Source organism: Xenopus laevis, chromosome 1S, assembly GCF_017654675.1.
Source record: "Xenopus laevis strain J_2021 chromosome 1S, Xenopus_laevis_v10.1, whole genome shotgun sequence".
In the NCBI taxonomy this organism is placed as follows: Eukaryota; Metazoa; Chordata; class Amphibia; order Anura; family Pipidae; genus Xenopus; species Xenopus laevis.
Genome location: NC_054372.1, coordinates 117397258 through 117410698, shown reverse-complemented (window position 1 = coordinate 117410698; position 13441 = coordinate 117397258). Strand labels below are relative to the sequence as shown.

Below are 13441 nucleotides of genomic sequence, written 5' to 3'. Positions count from 1 at the left end.
GTCAACATTAAAAAATACCCAATAAGATGATTTTGCCTCCAATAAGGGTTAATTATATCCTGTACAAGGTACTGTTTTATTATAACAGTGAAAAAGGAAATAATGTTTTAAAATGTGGATTATTTAGATAAAATGGAGTCTATGGGGATGGCCTGTCAGTAATTTAAAGCTTTCCGGATAATGGGTTTCCGGATAACGCATCCCGCGTAAATTTTTATATAATGGAGTGGCCACATCATAGAGATGAAAACCAAAGGTGCACATGCCAGTGAATATTATAATATTAAGCGTAGAAGTAACTGGGAGTAGCTATTGAAAGTGATATGCTGAAAGGACTGCATGTGATTTAGGGCACTGCTGCTATTGAACTAGATGAAAAACAGACAGAATGTGGCAAACACTGAATTGGAAATCACTGAATGAGTTAACACAGCAGTAATACATCATTTATCTGTCGTTCTGTGCAGCCACCAGAGAAGCGTCTCGTCTCCATAGCAACGCAAACACTTCCATCTTCTATTGGTCGGCTACGTCATCACTATGCGTCTTTCTACATTGAATTCTCATGCTGCCGTCATTTTCCCCGAGGCAACATAATCCAAATTAAATTGAAGCAAGTCCCGAGGGAGGAGGGATTCGATTCGTCTGCGCATGTGTGTACTGTGCCTGTTTGAAAGTAATGTGAAGAGTGTCTACCGGAAGGGGAGTGCATTTCGTTTCCGATCGTGTGTGTTTTTATGTTGTAGCGTTAGCAGGTAGGTGTGTGCTTTGCTTTACGGACGAGTTGTGAGTGTAGAGTAGAAGCTCTGAAAATGATGTTCGGCCGATCATGATGTACCTTCAGTATAGGAGAGATTTACTGCCCCTCCCCCATCTTCCCAAGTTAATCATCAAATACAAGGAGCACGTTTCTCATCATGGATTTTGCCCATATAGCAGATTTATGATCATAAAGGCCGTTTACATCAAAGCACTGACATTCTTTTAGTTTTCATGCAGAGTTTAGGGTTAAACTTAAAAATAATAGGTAGAACTGTGCCAGTATTTTGAGACATGATGTACTTTAGTACAATTTATGGTTTTTCTCACCAAAGTGGGACTGTTTTGGATTCGGCCAAACCCCTGAATCCTTCGCGAGAGAGTCGGCCGAATTCCGAATCCTTATTTGCATATGCAATGGATGGGAAGGGGAACAATGCTTTACTTCCTTGTTTAGTGACAAAAAGTAACTCTATCTCCCTACCTGCCCCTGATTTGCATATGCAAATTAGGATTCGGTTCGGCCGGGAAGAAGAATTTGTCCGAATCCTGCTGACAAAGACCATATCCTGGATTCTGTGCATCCCTAGTTTTATGATTTTTTTTTCTCCTATACATAGTTTTTTTTTTTTTTTTTGCATGTTCCTCTGACGAAGGTCCCACTGTGTGGGGACCAAAATGCGTTTGGATTTTTTTATGCATTATGTTTAATAAATTGTGCATTTCTAAGGAGTGCCCTGCTTTTTGTTTATGTGACATAAAATGGCATATTTGTATACAACCTAGACCTGACATTTTGTGTACATGCATGCTTCCAGCAGCAGTAAAAACGTGGGATGGCGTTTTCAAACTCGCAGCAGAACGAGTGTGGTAGGAGCTCGGTGGCATGCAAGTGGAGCCTGGCTGAAGCACAACAGAAATTAAACAGCTTGGCACTTCACAACTCGGAGTCTATAGATCAGGAACAAGCGATGGTCCAGGCTGAGTTGTTAGAATTAAAACGCAGTGAGGAAGAGTGGAAAAGGAAAGAAGCAGCTCTATCCCCGGGTGAGAACAGGGGATTGTCCACTTCAGATGGTCTTAATCAAGATGTATTTAATAAGGTACTGAAAAACAACTATAATAACTAGTATTGCAGCTAGCGCTGTAGTTCTATGCAGCATCAGGTACTGGTGTTTTTTTTCACCCAGGGCTTTGGCTTCAAGGATATTGCTTTTCATCTAACTCATATCTGTGCTGACTGACATAGCTTACCGAAGTGTGCATTCAAGGAGAGTACCCTCTGGAAATAGAAGGGGAAGGTGAATCGGCAATGATGGAGGTCATAGGTTTGGTGAATGCTTGAAAAGAGATCATATCCTAGGGAGCTCATGGCGATTTTGGCCCATCAAGTGATTCTGGAAGCTGTTGTTCATAAAACCTGAATGGTGGTGCATTTCATATTTCTGGTTTGTTCAGTACCATGTTGGCACTGTTCTGAACAAAACCAGTTCATTTTTCTACAGTTCCAGCAATGTGCATTCTGATTTGTAACTGATAATATGCTGTATCTAATTAAAATCTTGTGCTTCTAGGATCCTAGTGATAAATACATGCCTGTAGCTTTATGTATAATATTTAAAGTTTATTCCATTTCCCACTACAACATAGGGGTATTTTTAAAATACATACTTAAATATGCAATTTGATTATTTAAAGAAACAATGACTGAACCCCAGTTTTTTTTTCACTAGAATATGAAATAGCATTAGTTAAGTTGTTTATTCTGTCATAGCATGCACTAATCAGCAAAGAGGCCTTAGCAAGCAGGCTTCCATCAAAACAGTGCCCCAGTTGAATAAATTCACATTGGTAAAACAATCCTATTTTGTATGTTTCATATTTATTTTAAATGATTTTGTAGCAGAATTAAGATATGGTGATTTAAATTACAGAAAGATCATGGAAAACCCCAGCCCCAATAATATATACTATTCTATACAATTGATCTCCAAAATAGTTTATTAAATAATAAAAGAAAAGGTAATTCTAACTTCCATTCAACTTTCCAATATACATTTTCTTGCATGTTGATATTATTCTGATAGCTGTAGATGTAGTTACAATGAAAGAAGTTTGTTTAGTAGAACCAGAAGTACACACGATAAAACACAAACATATACATTTGCACTTAACTATAAAATGATTTTTAGTTCATAACTGATGTATAATGGAAATCTGCATAGAATTAAATTTTCTTGCATTGTACCAAAGGCTTTTTTTTTGGTTTTGATGGAGATCTTTTTTAAGGGGTTTTCCAACTTTTTGCAGAGTTTTGCCAAAGTGGTAGTACTTTACAAAAAAACACTTTTCCTATAACGATAGTTTTAATGCTCCCTTTGTGTTCTTTGTAATGTGCTCAGAGTGGGCACCAGAGTGCAGAGACCAGTATGATCTACTGCGCAAACACCCATTCCTTGTTTATTTACATAGCATTAACCAGATTGGCTGTCAAGATGTAAAGTGAGAAGAGGCAGGACATGCTCAGAAGCCCTCAATACTTTACTGATGCCTGTAATTTCTATTTCCCTCTGCCAAATTTTTTTAAGTGCTTAAAAATAGGAGCAACTCAATGTATTTTTGTAATAGTTATTTACTATTATTTTACATTATTTAATTATTGCTCATCTCTTTCAAATGAACAGAGTTTTATTAATCAGGTTAAGAAAACCAGAGAGGATGAAGATCAGTCAGCATCTTTTATACAGAAATATGAAGCAAAAATGCAACATTTTGGTGAGTATATCTAAGCTACACTTCCATAAATTGTGTACATAAAGTATGTTCCCACTTTTATTTTGTAGCTGATCTAGAGTTTGCCAATAATGAGTATTGCTCAAGATTTTAAATGTGTGATTTCGCTAAATACTAAAGCTTCTACAAAATAGAACAAAATGCTAAACTTTTATGTTGAGAAGAATGCCCTAAAAACTGGACCCTCTGAATAAAATGGGGATTAAAAATAAAAGGCAAAACTTTCTGGGGTGCCAATATGTTAAAGGAACGGTAACACCAAAAAATTTAAGTGTATTAAAGTAATGAAAATAAAATGTACTGATTATGCTGCACTGGTACAACTGGTGTGTTTGCTTCAAAAACTTTACTATAGTTTATATAAACAAGCTGCTGTGTAGCCATGGGGCAGCCATTCAAAGCTGAAAAAGGTGAAAAGGCACAGGATACACAGCAGATAACATATGCTCTGTAGTATACAATGGGATTCTTCAGGACTTATCAGTTATCTCCTGTGTTTCCTGTGCTTGAATGGCTGCCTCTGTGGCTACACAGTAGCTTGTTTATATAAACTATAGTAGTCTTTCTATAGCAAAAACACACGAGTTTTACCAGCACAGGGCAACACTACATTATATTGTCATTCCATTAAAACACTTGCATTTTTTGATGTTACTGTTCCTTTAATAATCCCATTGTGTATTTTTACTCTGCTTCAATTCCTATTGGGGACAAAATTGCATCAGTCTTGAGATCTTTCTTACCTAGGGCCATGACCATCTTACTTATATTTCACAGGCTCCCTTCTGACTTCATAAGACTTGTGCACACAGACAATAGCAGTATTTTTTTTCATTTTATTATACTGCACAAGCCTAGAAATCTCAAGGGAGCCCTGGCGAAATACCGAAAAGCTTGCCTATGCAAGAAACTGGCCTGGGCTGGTGCAGTTATTACACTGGAGATGCCTAACATTAGCACCTGCAGTGTATTTTAAATGATAAATTATTTAATTAAAATGGAGTCTATAGGAGATTGCATTCGTGTAGTTCGGATCATTCTTGGTAACGGGTTTCCGGATGACTTATGCCATACCTGTACTGCACATGTAGTTCAATGGATATTGCCATTACATAATACCCCATGTCCTTTATGATCCAATGTATTTATTCTAAACCATGTAATTGAACATATGAGATAATGGGTAATTGATCCTACCATGTCCTTTCTTTGATCCTGTGTGTATTTCTAAAATCACTGCCAAGTGTTTGTTTTTAGTCTGATAGGAAAGCGGAGAGTGGTGCAGGGGATAGTTCCGTATGCAAGCATAAACAGTCTTTACATAATTAACACAAGTACAGTTTTGAAAACAATATATTCTACATTATTTCCTAGGTATGCTTAGTAGATGGAATGACAGCCAACGTTTTCTGTCTGAATGTCCAGATCTTGTCAGTGAAGAAACTGCAAAGTATCTTCTCTTGTGGTGTTATCATTTAGAAAGTGAACAGGTACCATTACATTGTGAAATTAATGCACTATTCATTATTTAACCCCATCTTTAAAGAACTGTATTCCCAATGGAAGAAATGTAGCCAACAGTATTTTATTTTCATGTGCAAATGTTATGAATGTCTTTCATGAAATATAGGGAAGGTTGGCTAAAATGTAACTGTTCTACACCCAACACTGGCGCTCATTTATCAAGCAATGAAAGCAGATCTCTGATTTGCTGCCATGGGTTACTGGCCAATTTGGAGAAACCGCACACCTCACAAAACCCAAGCAGCGTGTCCTGGTGCTCAGTGGTAGGGGAATCGGCAACCACCCAACCAAGGTACGTAGAAGGATCACCGGCACACAGGAGTTCAGTTAGCAGGGCAAGCCCATGCAATTTTATTAATGCAGTGCAACATTTCGGGGCACGCTGGCATGCTTGACAAAGGGGCGTGCCCCGAAACGTTGCACTGCATTAATAAAATTGCAAGGGCTTGACCTGCTAACGAAACTCCTGTGTGCTGGTGATCCTTCTACGTGCCATGGGTTATTGCCCAGGTGCAAAATTGTCCAGTGTTTATTAATGAGCCCCCCTGTATCTTAAAAATTAACCTTTCACATACGACCTACGTGTATTGAGTTTAGGGGAATTTCTGACCTGTACTAACCTGTCATTATTTTACATGTACAGAAGACAGCACTTATGGAACAAGTGGCACATCAAGCTGTAGTCATGCAGTTTATTATAGAAATGGCAAAAAGCTGTAATGTGGATCCCAGAGGTTGTTTCCGTTTGTTTTTCCAAAAAGCCAAAGTAAGTTACCAGGTGCCTATCTCTAAATAAATGGTGTTAGAGCTTTGTAATCATATGCAACATGTTAACTAGTATGGACTATAAATGTGTTACTTTTACTTATATTTAGGTTTTACTGCTTATCTGATATTTAACAGCACTGTAACACAGATTTAAAATTGTGTTTCCATAAACTAGCTTATTATAATATTTTCCAACTCTTTGAAGATGTGTTGTTGTAAATGAGCTATTTTCTTTGCATTCTCCCATATGCTAATATGCATGTCCATTGTTTTACATATAGTAGGAGATTATCAGAAATACCTCATGTTAATGCTCGGGGGATTGTATAAAATTTATGACAGTGGCACTGGCAACATCTGGCCTTTGGGATTGCAGTTGCATAGCCCTAATGTGGCAAGATAAAGGACAAAAAAGCTTACCAGGAATCTTGCACTGAGTACCTTTATTAAAAAAGCCTTTTTTTTTTAATTACATGCAATGCACAGGAAGAAAAAGAAGGTTATTTTGAAGCCTTTAAAAGTGAACTGGAAATTCTCAAATCAAAAGTCCGCCAGCATACTGAATCCCAAAGATATCAAGCTTTTCCTCCTGACCTTGGACATATGGGTGCACAGCAGTGCCATCAACAGGTACATCTTAATATACAGTGAAACTTCAATTAAGTCCCCTGCATTTTACATTTTTTATTTGTGGTCCCTTCAATTTATAATGCATTTCAATGGGCGCATTTCCCTGATTTTAAGTAATGTTTTCCCCTGGATTTTGCATCAAAAGTTTATCCTGATGTTCCCAAAAAATGCTTTTTTTCCTCTATGAATTGTATTATTTGTGAAATAAAGAGGTTTAAATGGTCAGTTCCAATTAGTCTACCCTTTATACAGTCCTGCACCAATCACTTATTGCTTTAGTATGTAACTGACAGAATCTTGCACATGCCCCCATAGTGTTACATTAATGTTTAACCTTTGTTATTAACACCGTAAATATTGTATCTCAAAGTAAAACTGGCTCGTGCTTATATCCTTTCAGTTCAGAAAAAGTTACTTTAACACATTTCCCTGATTTTACATTTTCCTTGGATTTGACATAATTTTTTCCTAGTCCCTTGAAAAAAACGTAAAATGGGGGTTCTACTGTATTGGTAAATTTGGAAAGTTGTATTTTAGTCTGAAAAGTGCCATTGCTGCAAGACATCCATAGGTATCACAGGCATCTGAAAAAAACAGATCAGTGCCCTCTGTGTATAATTGCACTGTATGTTTCCATCCAATTATGCCTACTTTGAAAGAGTTGTTTATGCTTTTCATTATGATAGGATGTTCTACAAGGTCACCTTAATGCTGGTGTATGCCATTTGAACCCTATGGAGCATGCAGAAGATGAGGATTTCAAAATGATGGACACACTATAACAAAAGAAGCACTTGAGCTAAAACTGCTACATGAACTTATGTGGCTGTGTTCTTATAGGTGACTTTTACTAACTGATTTTGCACTTGACTTTTTTTGTTGTTGGAGGGAAATAATTCCTCAGAGATATGTTCATGGTGTTTTACTGCGTGAACATTGCTGCTATTTTCCACAAAATACAGGGAATTAAAATGAAATGCTTTTGCTGCACAAGTATTTTTTCATTCTATTTGCAACTTTTTTTTTTTTTTTTGCAAAGCTTATCAGCTGCAATAATATCTGCCAATAGCCAACTGTAAAACTAAAATATGATCACTTAAAGGATAGCTTCAGGTCCTGAGCTTTAAAGACTTGGCCTCACCAAGTGCTGGAACGGGACTCTTCTGAAAGGGGACCTGTCACTCAGACATAAAAAGCTGTATATTAAAAGTCCTTTATAAATAAAACATGAAATCCAAATTTTTTTTTTTATTAAAACATTAATAGCTGTTGTAACTCGTTTAAAAATCTCAGCTGTCAATCAAATACTGCCTGCCCCTCCACTATACCTTAGGCATGGAGGTGGGGCAGGCAATTACTTTCACTTTACATTCAGCACTTCCTAGATGTCACTGCTCCACACATTCCCCAGTTCTCTTCACCATTTAATTGTGTAACCAGGGCATGGGGATGGGGATTAGGTCCCCCATTCTGGTGCACAAACAAGATTCTGAGATGATGAAGGCTTGCCATAATAACTGTGTCCACAAAATGGTTGCTGCCTGCTTGTTATAATTATGAATTCCCAGACTGAAGGAAACAAGATTCAAATAATTTATACAGAGTAATTATAGTTCTTTTTGCTTGACTAACATGATAAAATAGGATTTGGATTAATTTTTTTGGTTAACAGGTCCCCTTTAAGCCTCAGTGTAGCTTTGGCGTATAACACAGGGCTTCCAATGCAACTCATAACTTGCTGGTTAATTTATTTTGTGAAATGACCAGTGGTTTTTAACCAGATCCTACTTGGTATCCTTTGGTATTCCCTACACAAACTAGCCACTCAGAAAAGACTCCTTAGAATAACAAAGTTGTTGGTGAGAATAACAAGTAATGCTATGCCAAAAGTCATGTTGATGCTGGATGAACATTACATGACTTAAATGCAGCAATGAATCCCTGGACAGAAATAAAGATCTTATCTACAGTATCACAATCTAACTGTTTGAGGTTTGAGGTTTTTTTTGGTCCATTTGAGAACCCTTTCATCATCATCATCATCCAGAAAAAGGTTTACTAGTTGTGCCCGAGAATAGCAGGGTTGTGGGGAAATGTCAGGACCACCAATGCCAAAAATTATTTGTTGTGTACAGCCTTCATGCATGTCCTTTAGTCCTGGCTGGCCCTGGTGATGATTCTGTCATGATTTTTATGATGTAGTTTTTATTTCTAAATTACAATGTTTACACTGCAAATAATTCTCTCTACCGTATAAAATTTTATTCCTAACCCAATAAGTGTGTTTTTTTGTAAGTTGTAATATTGGTGTGTAGGCAGCCATCTCAGGTCATTTTGCCTGGTCATGTGTTTCCAGACATGGGGCATGAACTTTCACTATTGAATGCTGTTCTTATATCTACCAGGGAGCTGTTATCTGGTTACCTTCCCATTGTTCTGTTGATGGGCTGCGGGGGGGGGGGGGGGTGGGGGAAGATGGGAGGGGGTGATATCACTCCAACTTGCAGTGCAGCGGTAAAGAGTGACTGAAGTTTATCAGAGCACAAGTCACATGTCTGGGGGCACCTGGGAAACTGACTATGGCTAGCCCCAAAATAAAATATAAAAGAATAAGTTTTCTATTTTGAAAAACATTGCAGTCTGCTGGACCAATGCTATTAATTGATGCATGTTGAAAAAAACATGGTTACCCATGACAGTATGGGGATGAAAAATTTACCAGACATCAGGAATCCTTTTTGTGAGTTACCCATGACAGTAATCCTTTAAGTATTTCCGTTATTAAAGGGTTAGCACTGCTGCCTTGCAGTACTGGGGTCCTTAGTTTGACTCTGCAACCAGTTTGCTCTCCATTTTTGTGTGTGTAGATTTGCTGTGGGCACTCCTATTTCCTTCAAAAACACATAATGATCAACTGTTTCCTGACAAAGCAGAGCACAGTGCACATGTGGTTTGCATTTATGTATTTGGATCCTGCACTGGAAGAACTGCTGAGCAGGCACTGATGGGAATGATAAATAATCTCTAATCCATGTGCTGTATAATATTCCAATGTTTATTAAACACTTTCAAACACTTTTTTCAGTTCAGTTGGTTTCAGATAGTTCACCATAAATAAACTTTTTCCAACTACTTCCTATTAATGACAGTTTTTCTAATAATCAAGTGTAAAGCTTCATTTTTCACCTTCTAAAGCAGCTCTAGGAGGGGGGAGCCGTTGATTCTTTTTAAAGGAGAAGGAAAGCCTTAAAAATAAACCCCCTCTCAGATGTTCATCTTACCCCCCCTCTCCTGAAACGCTGCCTTATTAACTTTCAAATCGTTACCATTCTCACAAAGTATTAGTTGAAAAATCCCCACTATTTAAACGTTTGCCGCCGCCATATTCCTCTGTGCACGTCACTTCCCTTCCTCCAATGTAATGCTACTGTGCTCTCGCCAGAATTTGACCCCAACAACGTCAGTTTGTAAATTGAATGCTGTGTTCGTACAGACAACTGTCAGACAGACCTGAATGCAGCTGATGTATCTGTTTACTGCTCCTGAGGAGCGCAGTAGCTTCAAAACTTATCTTAACTTCGGGACGTCTCCATGGTAACGGGACAGCAGTAATCCTACTGGCGCTTGAGCTAAAACAGGCAGGGGCAGCGAGATTAGCAATTGCTTTCAGGTCACGTGATATCTATATGCTGGGGAAAGCTTTAGAAGTTGTGCGCATGTACAGGGCACCTCAGAAACTAACTGCGCCTGCGTGTGCCCTGAATAGAAGAATTTCTGGACTGCAGCAGAGGTATACTTTGCAGAACAGCTTAAAGTTTTTTTTAAAATTGATTTCACCTTCAGAATAACTGACTAATTGTAGGAAAAAATTACTGATGGTATGTATATGTACATTTTACGGCCAATGATTAGAGCTTTATTTATTTTTAGCCTTTCCTTCTCCTTTAAATTGATACATTTAGTTGATACATTTGTTATCGGTGTCTTTGCTGAACAGAATGCCTGTTTCATTAAAGGCAGCTGTTAGAATTGATACAATAGTTGCTAATATTCCACAGATACTGCTGAGAAATGTATCAATTAATTGTAACAAATTGTAACCGTTTAGAAGCTTCTGGATCATTGAGTTGCCAGACTGAGACACTGGAGACAAACATTATTTAAACGTACATTTTGGGTAAAAAATGGAAAGCAATTGAAAAAACTGGAAAAAAAAGAAAAAAAACTGGAAAAACAAGTGTTTAGTGTGAGCTTAAATACCCAACGGGTATTTAAGCTCACACCAAACACTTGCACAAAATCCAAATGTGGCCCGATACGTTGGTATGCACAGTGGAATAAATAATTATTAATCAGAAATATTGGAATGCTTATCTTCTTCATCTCTCTCTCTCGATATATATAGATATATATATATATATATGGTGTAAGGAGGATCAGAGCACACTTGTTAGTGAAGAATATTTTATTGTGAACAAAATTAAGTTTCTTAAGGATATTGTGTATTAGCAATGCGTCCATTAAATACCCACCCCCCATTAGTGTACTCTGGCGCCAAGATGACGTCATAAGTCCAATCAGAAGTGTCAAATTCAAAGTTTTTTTCTCCTTTCCATTTTCCTTTGAAAAAATAGTGTGCAATTCCGCAAATACACCACTGGGTGTCAGTGTTTGCACTGTGTAAAGGTTAGTGTGCATGAAAAAGAAAACAATCTATCATATAAGAAACACTGTATTTAAAAACTGGTTAAAATATTTCCTTTTGCGTACAGAACAAAAAAAGTAACATTTACTTACAGAGATGAAAAGAGTATTCATTTGACTGTGATTCTGTGAAATAAACAGTAAGTTTATACTCCAGGATAAGGCATTACATATGGGGACTAATGCATAAAGACAACCTGAAGTGTTAAGTCAGAAAACAGTTCAATTGTAACTGCCCATTGGGAGCCACACAATCAAGTTCGGAAATCCAAAAAGCTTCCAGTTTTAACAGCAATTTCTCTATATCACCACCCCTGGGGGGGCTTAGGTATGTGATCGAAAGGCATACATTTGAATTGTGAAGGATCGTCTCTAGCCTTTTTGTATTCTAGCTTTTTGTATTCAGCAGCTCTTTAATTTGCATTATAAACAATCTGGTAGCCAGGGTCCAAATTACCCTAGCAACCATGATTTGAATAAGAGCCTGGAATATGAATAGGAGAGGACCTTGCTAGAAAGATGAGCAATAAAAAAGTAGCAGTAATAATAAGTGTGTAGCCTTACAGAGTTTAGATGGGGTCAGTGATGCTGAAAGCTGGAAAGTCAGAAAAAACTATATATAAAACTATATAAAGCTGCTTAGAATTGGCTATTCTATAACATACTAAAGTTTGCTAAAAAGTGAACCACTCCTTTAAGGGTGGATGCCCCTAAAAATATACCCCCACAATATCAGAATATATACTATAAACCTCAAAGAGCTATCCCACTCATTCCTTAACAAAATCTCCAATTTCTAGTAGGTATAGTCATTAAATCCATCTCAAGGGTTATAGGATATCTAATAAATCTACTAAAGATCTACTAAATTAACTTTTATAGAAGTGCAATGCGATTGCTGAGAGTGTTTTTACATGTAGGGGCACATTTATCAAGGGTCAAATTTCGAAGTGTAAAATACTTTGAAATTTGACCATCGAATTGAAATACTTCGAATGTCGAAGTATTTTTCACCGAAATTGGACATCCTGCGATCAAAGTAAAATCGCTCGAACGATTTTAGCGTACGATCGAACAATTTTACTTCGATGTGTAAAGACTTAGAAAATGGTTGTAGAAGGTCGCCATAGGCTAACATAGCACTTCGGCAGGTTTAATTTGGCTAAGTATTGAAGTCGAAGTTTTTTTAAAGAGATGGTACTTCGATTATCGAATGGTGAAAATTGAAACTATTTTTACTTTGAATCAAATTCGAAGTCGTACTATCCTATTAGATGGTCGAAGTATCCAAAAAATTACTTTGAATTTCGATTTTTTTTTACTTAGAAAATTCCCTCGATTTCACTTCAACCCTTGATAAATCTGCCCCGTAGTGTTTAAGTCCCTCTGATCTGCAATATGTTTGACTGGGTAATGTGAATGTGCCCTGAAATCATTTGCAACATCAACACAATTTATAGATGTGATATCTAGATGTCCTTGTGAGTATTGTGCTATTCGGCAGTTTTCTTATTTCGTTTGCATAAAAATTTGTAGAATGCTTTAAAAGGGGTAGTTCACCTTTTAAATTAACTTTTCATATCATGTAAATAGTGATATTCTGAGACAATTTGCAATTAGTCTTCCTTTTTATGGTTTTTCAGCTATTTACCTTTTTGTTTAGCAGCTCTTCAGTTCAGGTCTTATTTTCCCTAGCAACCAAGCTGTGGTTTTATAAGAGACTGTAATAAGTATAGGAGGGGGATTAAATATAAAAATAAGTAATAAAAATCAACAATAGCAATAAAGTTCTAGTCTAACAGAACTATAGTTTTTTTTTCTGCCAGGGTCAGTGACCCCCATGTGGAACCTGAAAAAATATACTGAAAGTGAACCACCCCTTAATGAAAACTCAAAGGGGCAGATGTATGAAGGGTCGAATATCGAGGGTTAATTAACCCTCGATATTCGACTAGGAACTAAAATCCTTCGACTTCGAATATCGAAGTCGAAGGATTTAGCGCAAATCCTACGATCGAACGATCGAAGGATTATTCCTTCGATCGAACGATTAAATCCTTCGAATCGAACGATTAAATCCTTCGAATCGAACGATTCGAAGGATTTTAATCCAACGATCGAAGGAATATCCTTCGATCAAAAAAACTTAGGCAAGCCTATGGGGACCTTCCCCATAGGCTAACATTGACTTCGGTAGCTTTTAGCTGCCGAAGTAGGGGGTCAAAGTTTTTTTTAAAGAGGCAGTACTTCGACTATCGAATGG

General features: G+C 37.3%; 1 protein-coding gene across 3 annotated transcripts; it reads left to right on the top strand.

The window, feature by feature from the left end:
- Positions 1-544: 544 nt before the first annotated feature.
- cdc37l1.S (cell division cycle 37-like 1 S homeolog) lies at positions 545-8750 on the top strand. 3 transcript variants are annotated; one of them, XM_018241607.2, is made up of 7 exons: positions 545-755; positions 1578-1862; positions 3459-3534; positions 4927-5042; positions 5720-5842; positions 6331-6474; positions 7161-7700. In XM_018241607.2, the coding sequence occupies exons 2-7, from the start codon at positions 1596-1598 to the stop codon at positions 7254-7256; spliced, it is 822 nt and encodes a 273-aa protein (XP_018097096.1). In that variant the 5' UTR covers positions 545-755; positions 1578-1595; the 3' UTR covers positions 7257-7700.
- The last annotated feature ends 4691 nt before the right edge of the window (positions 8751-13441 follow it).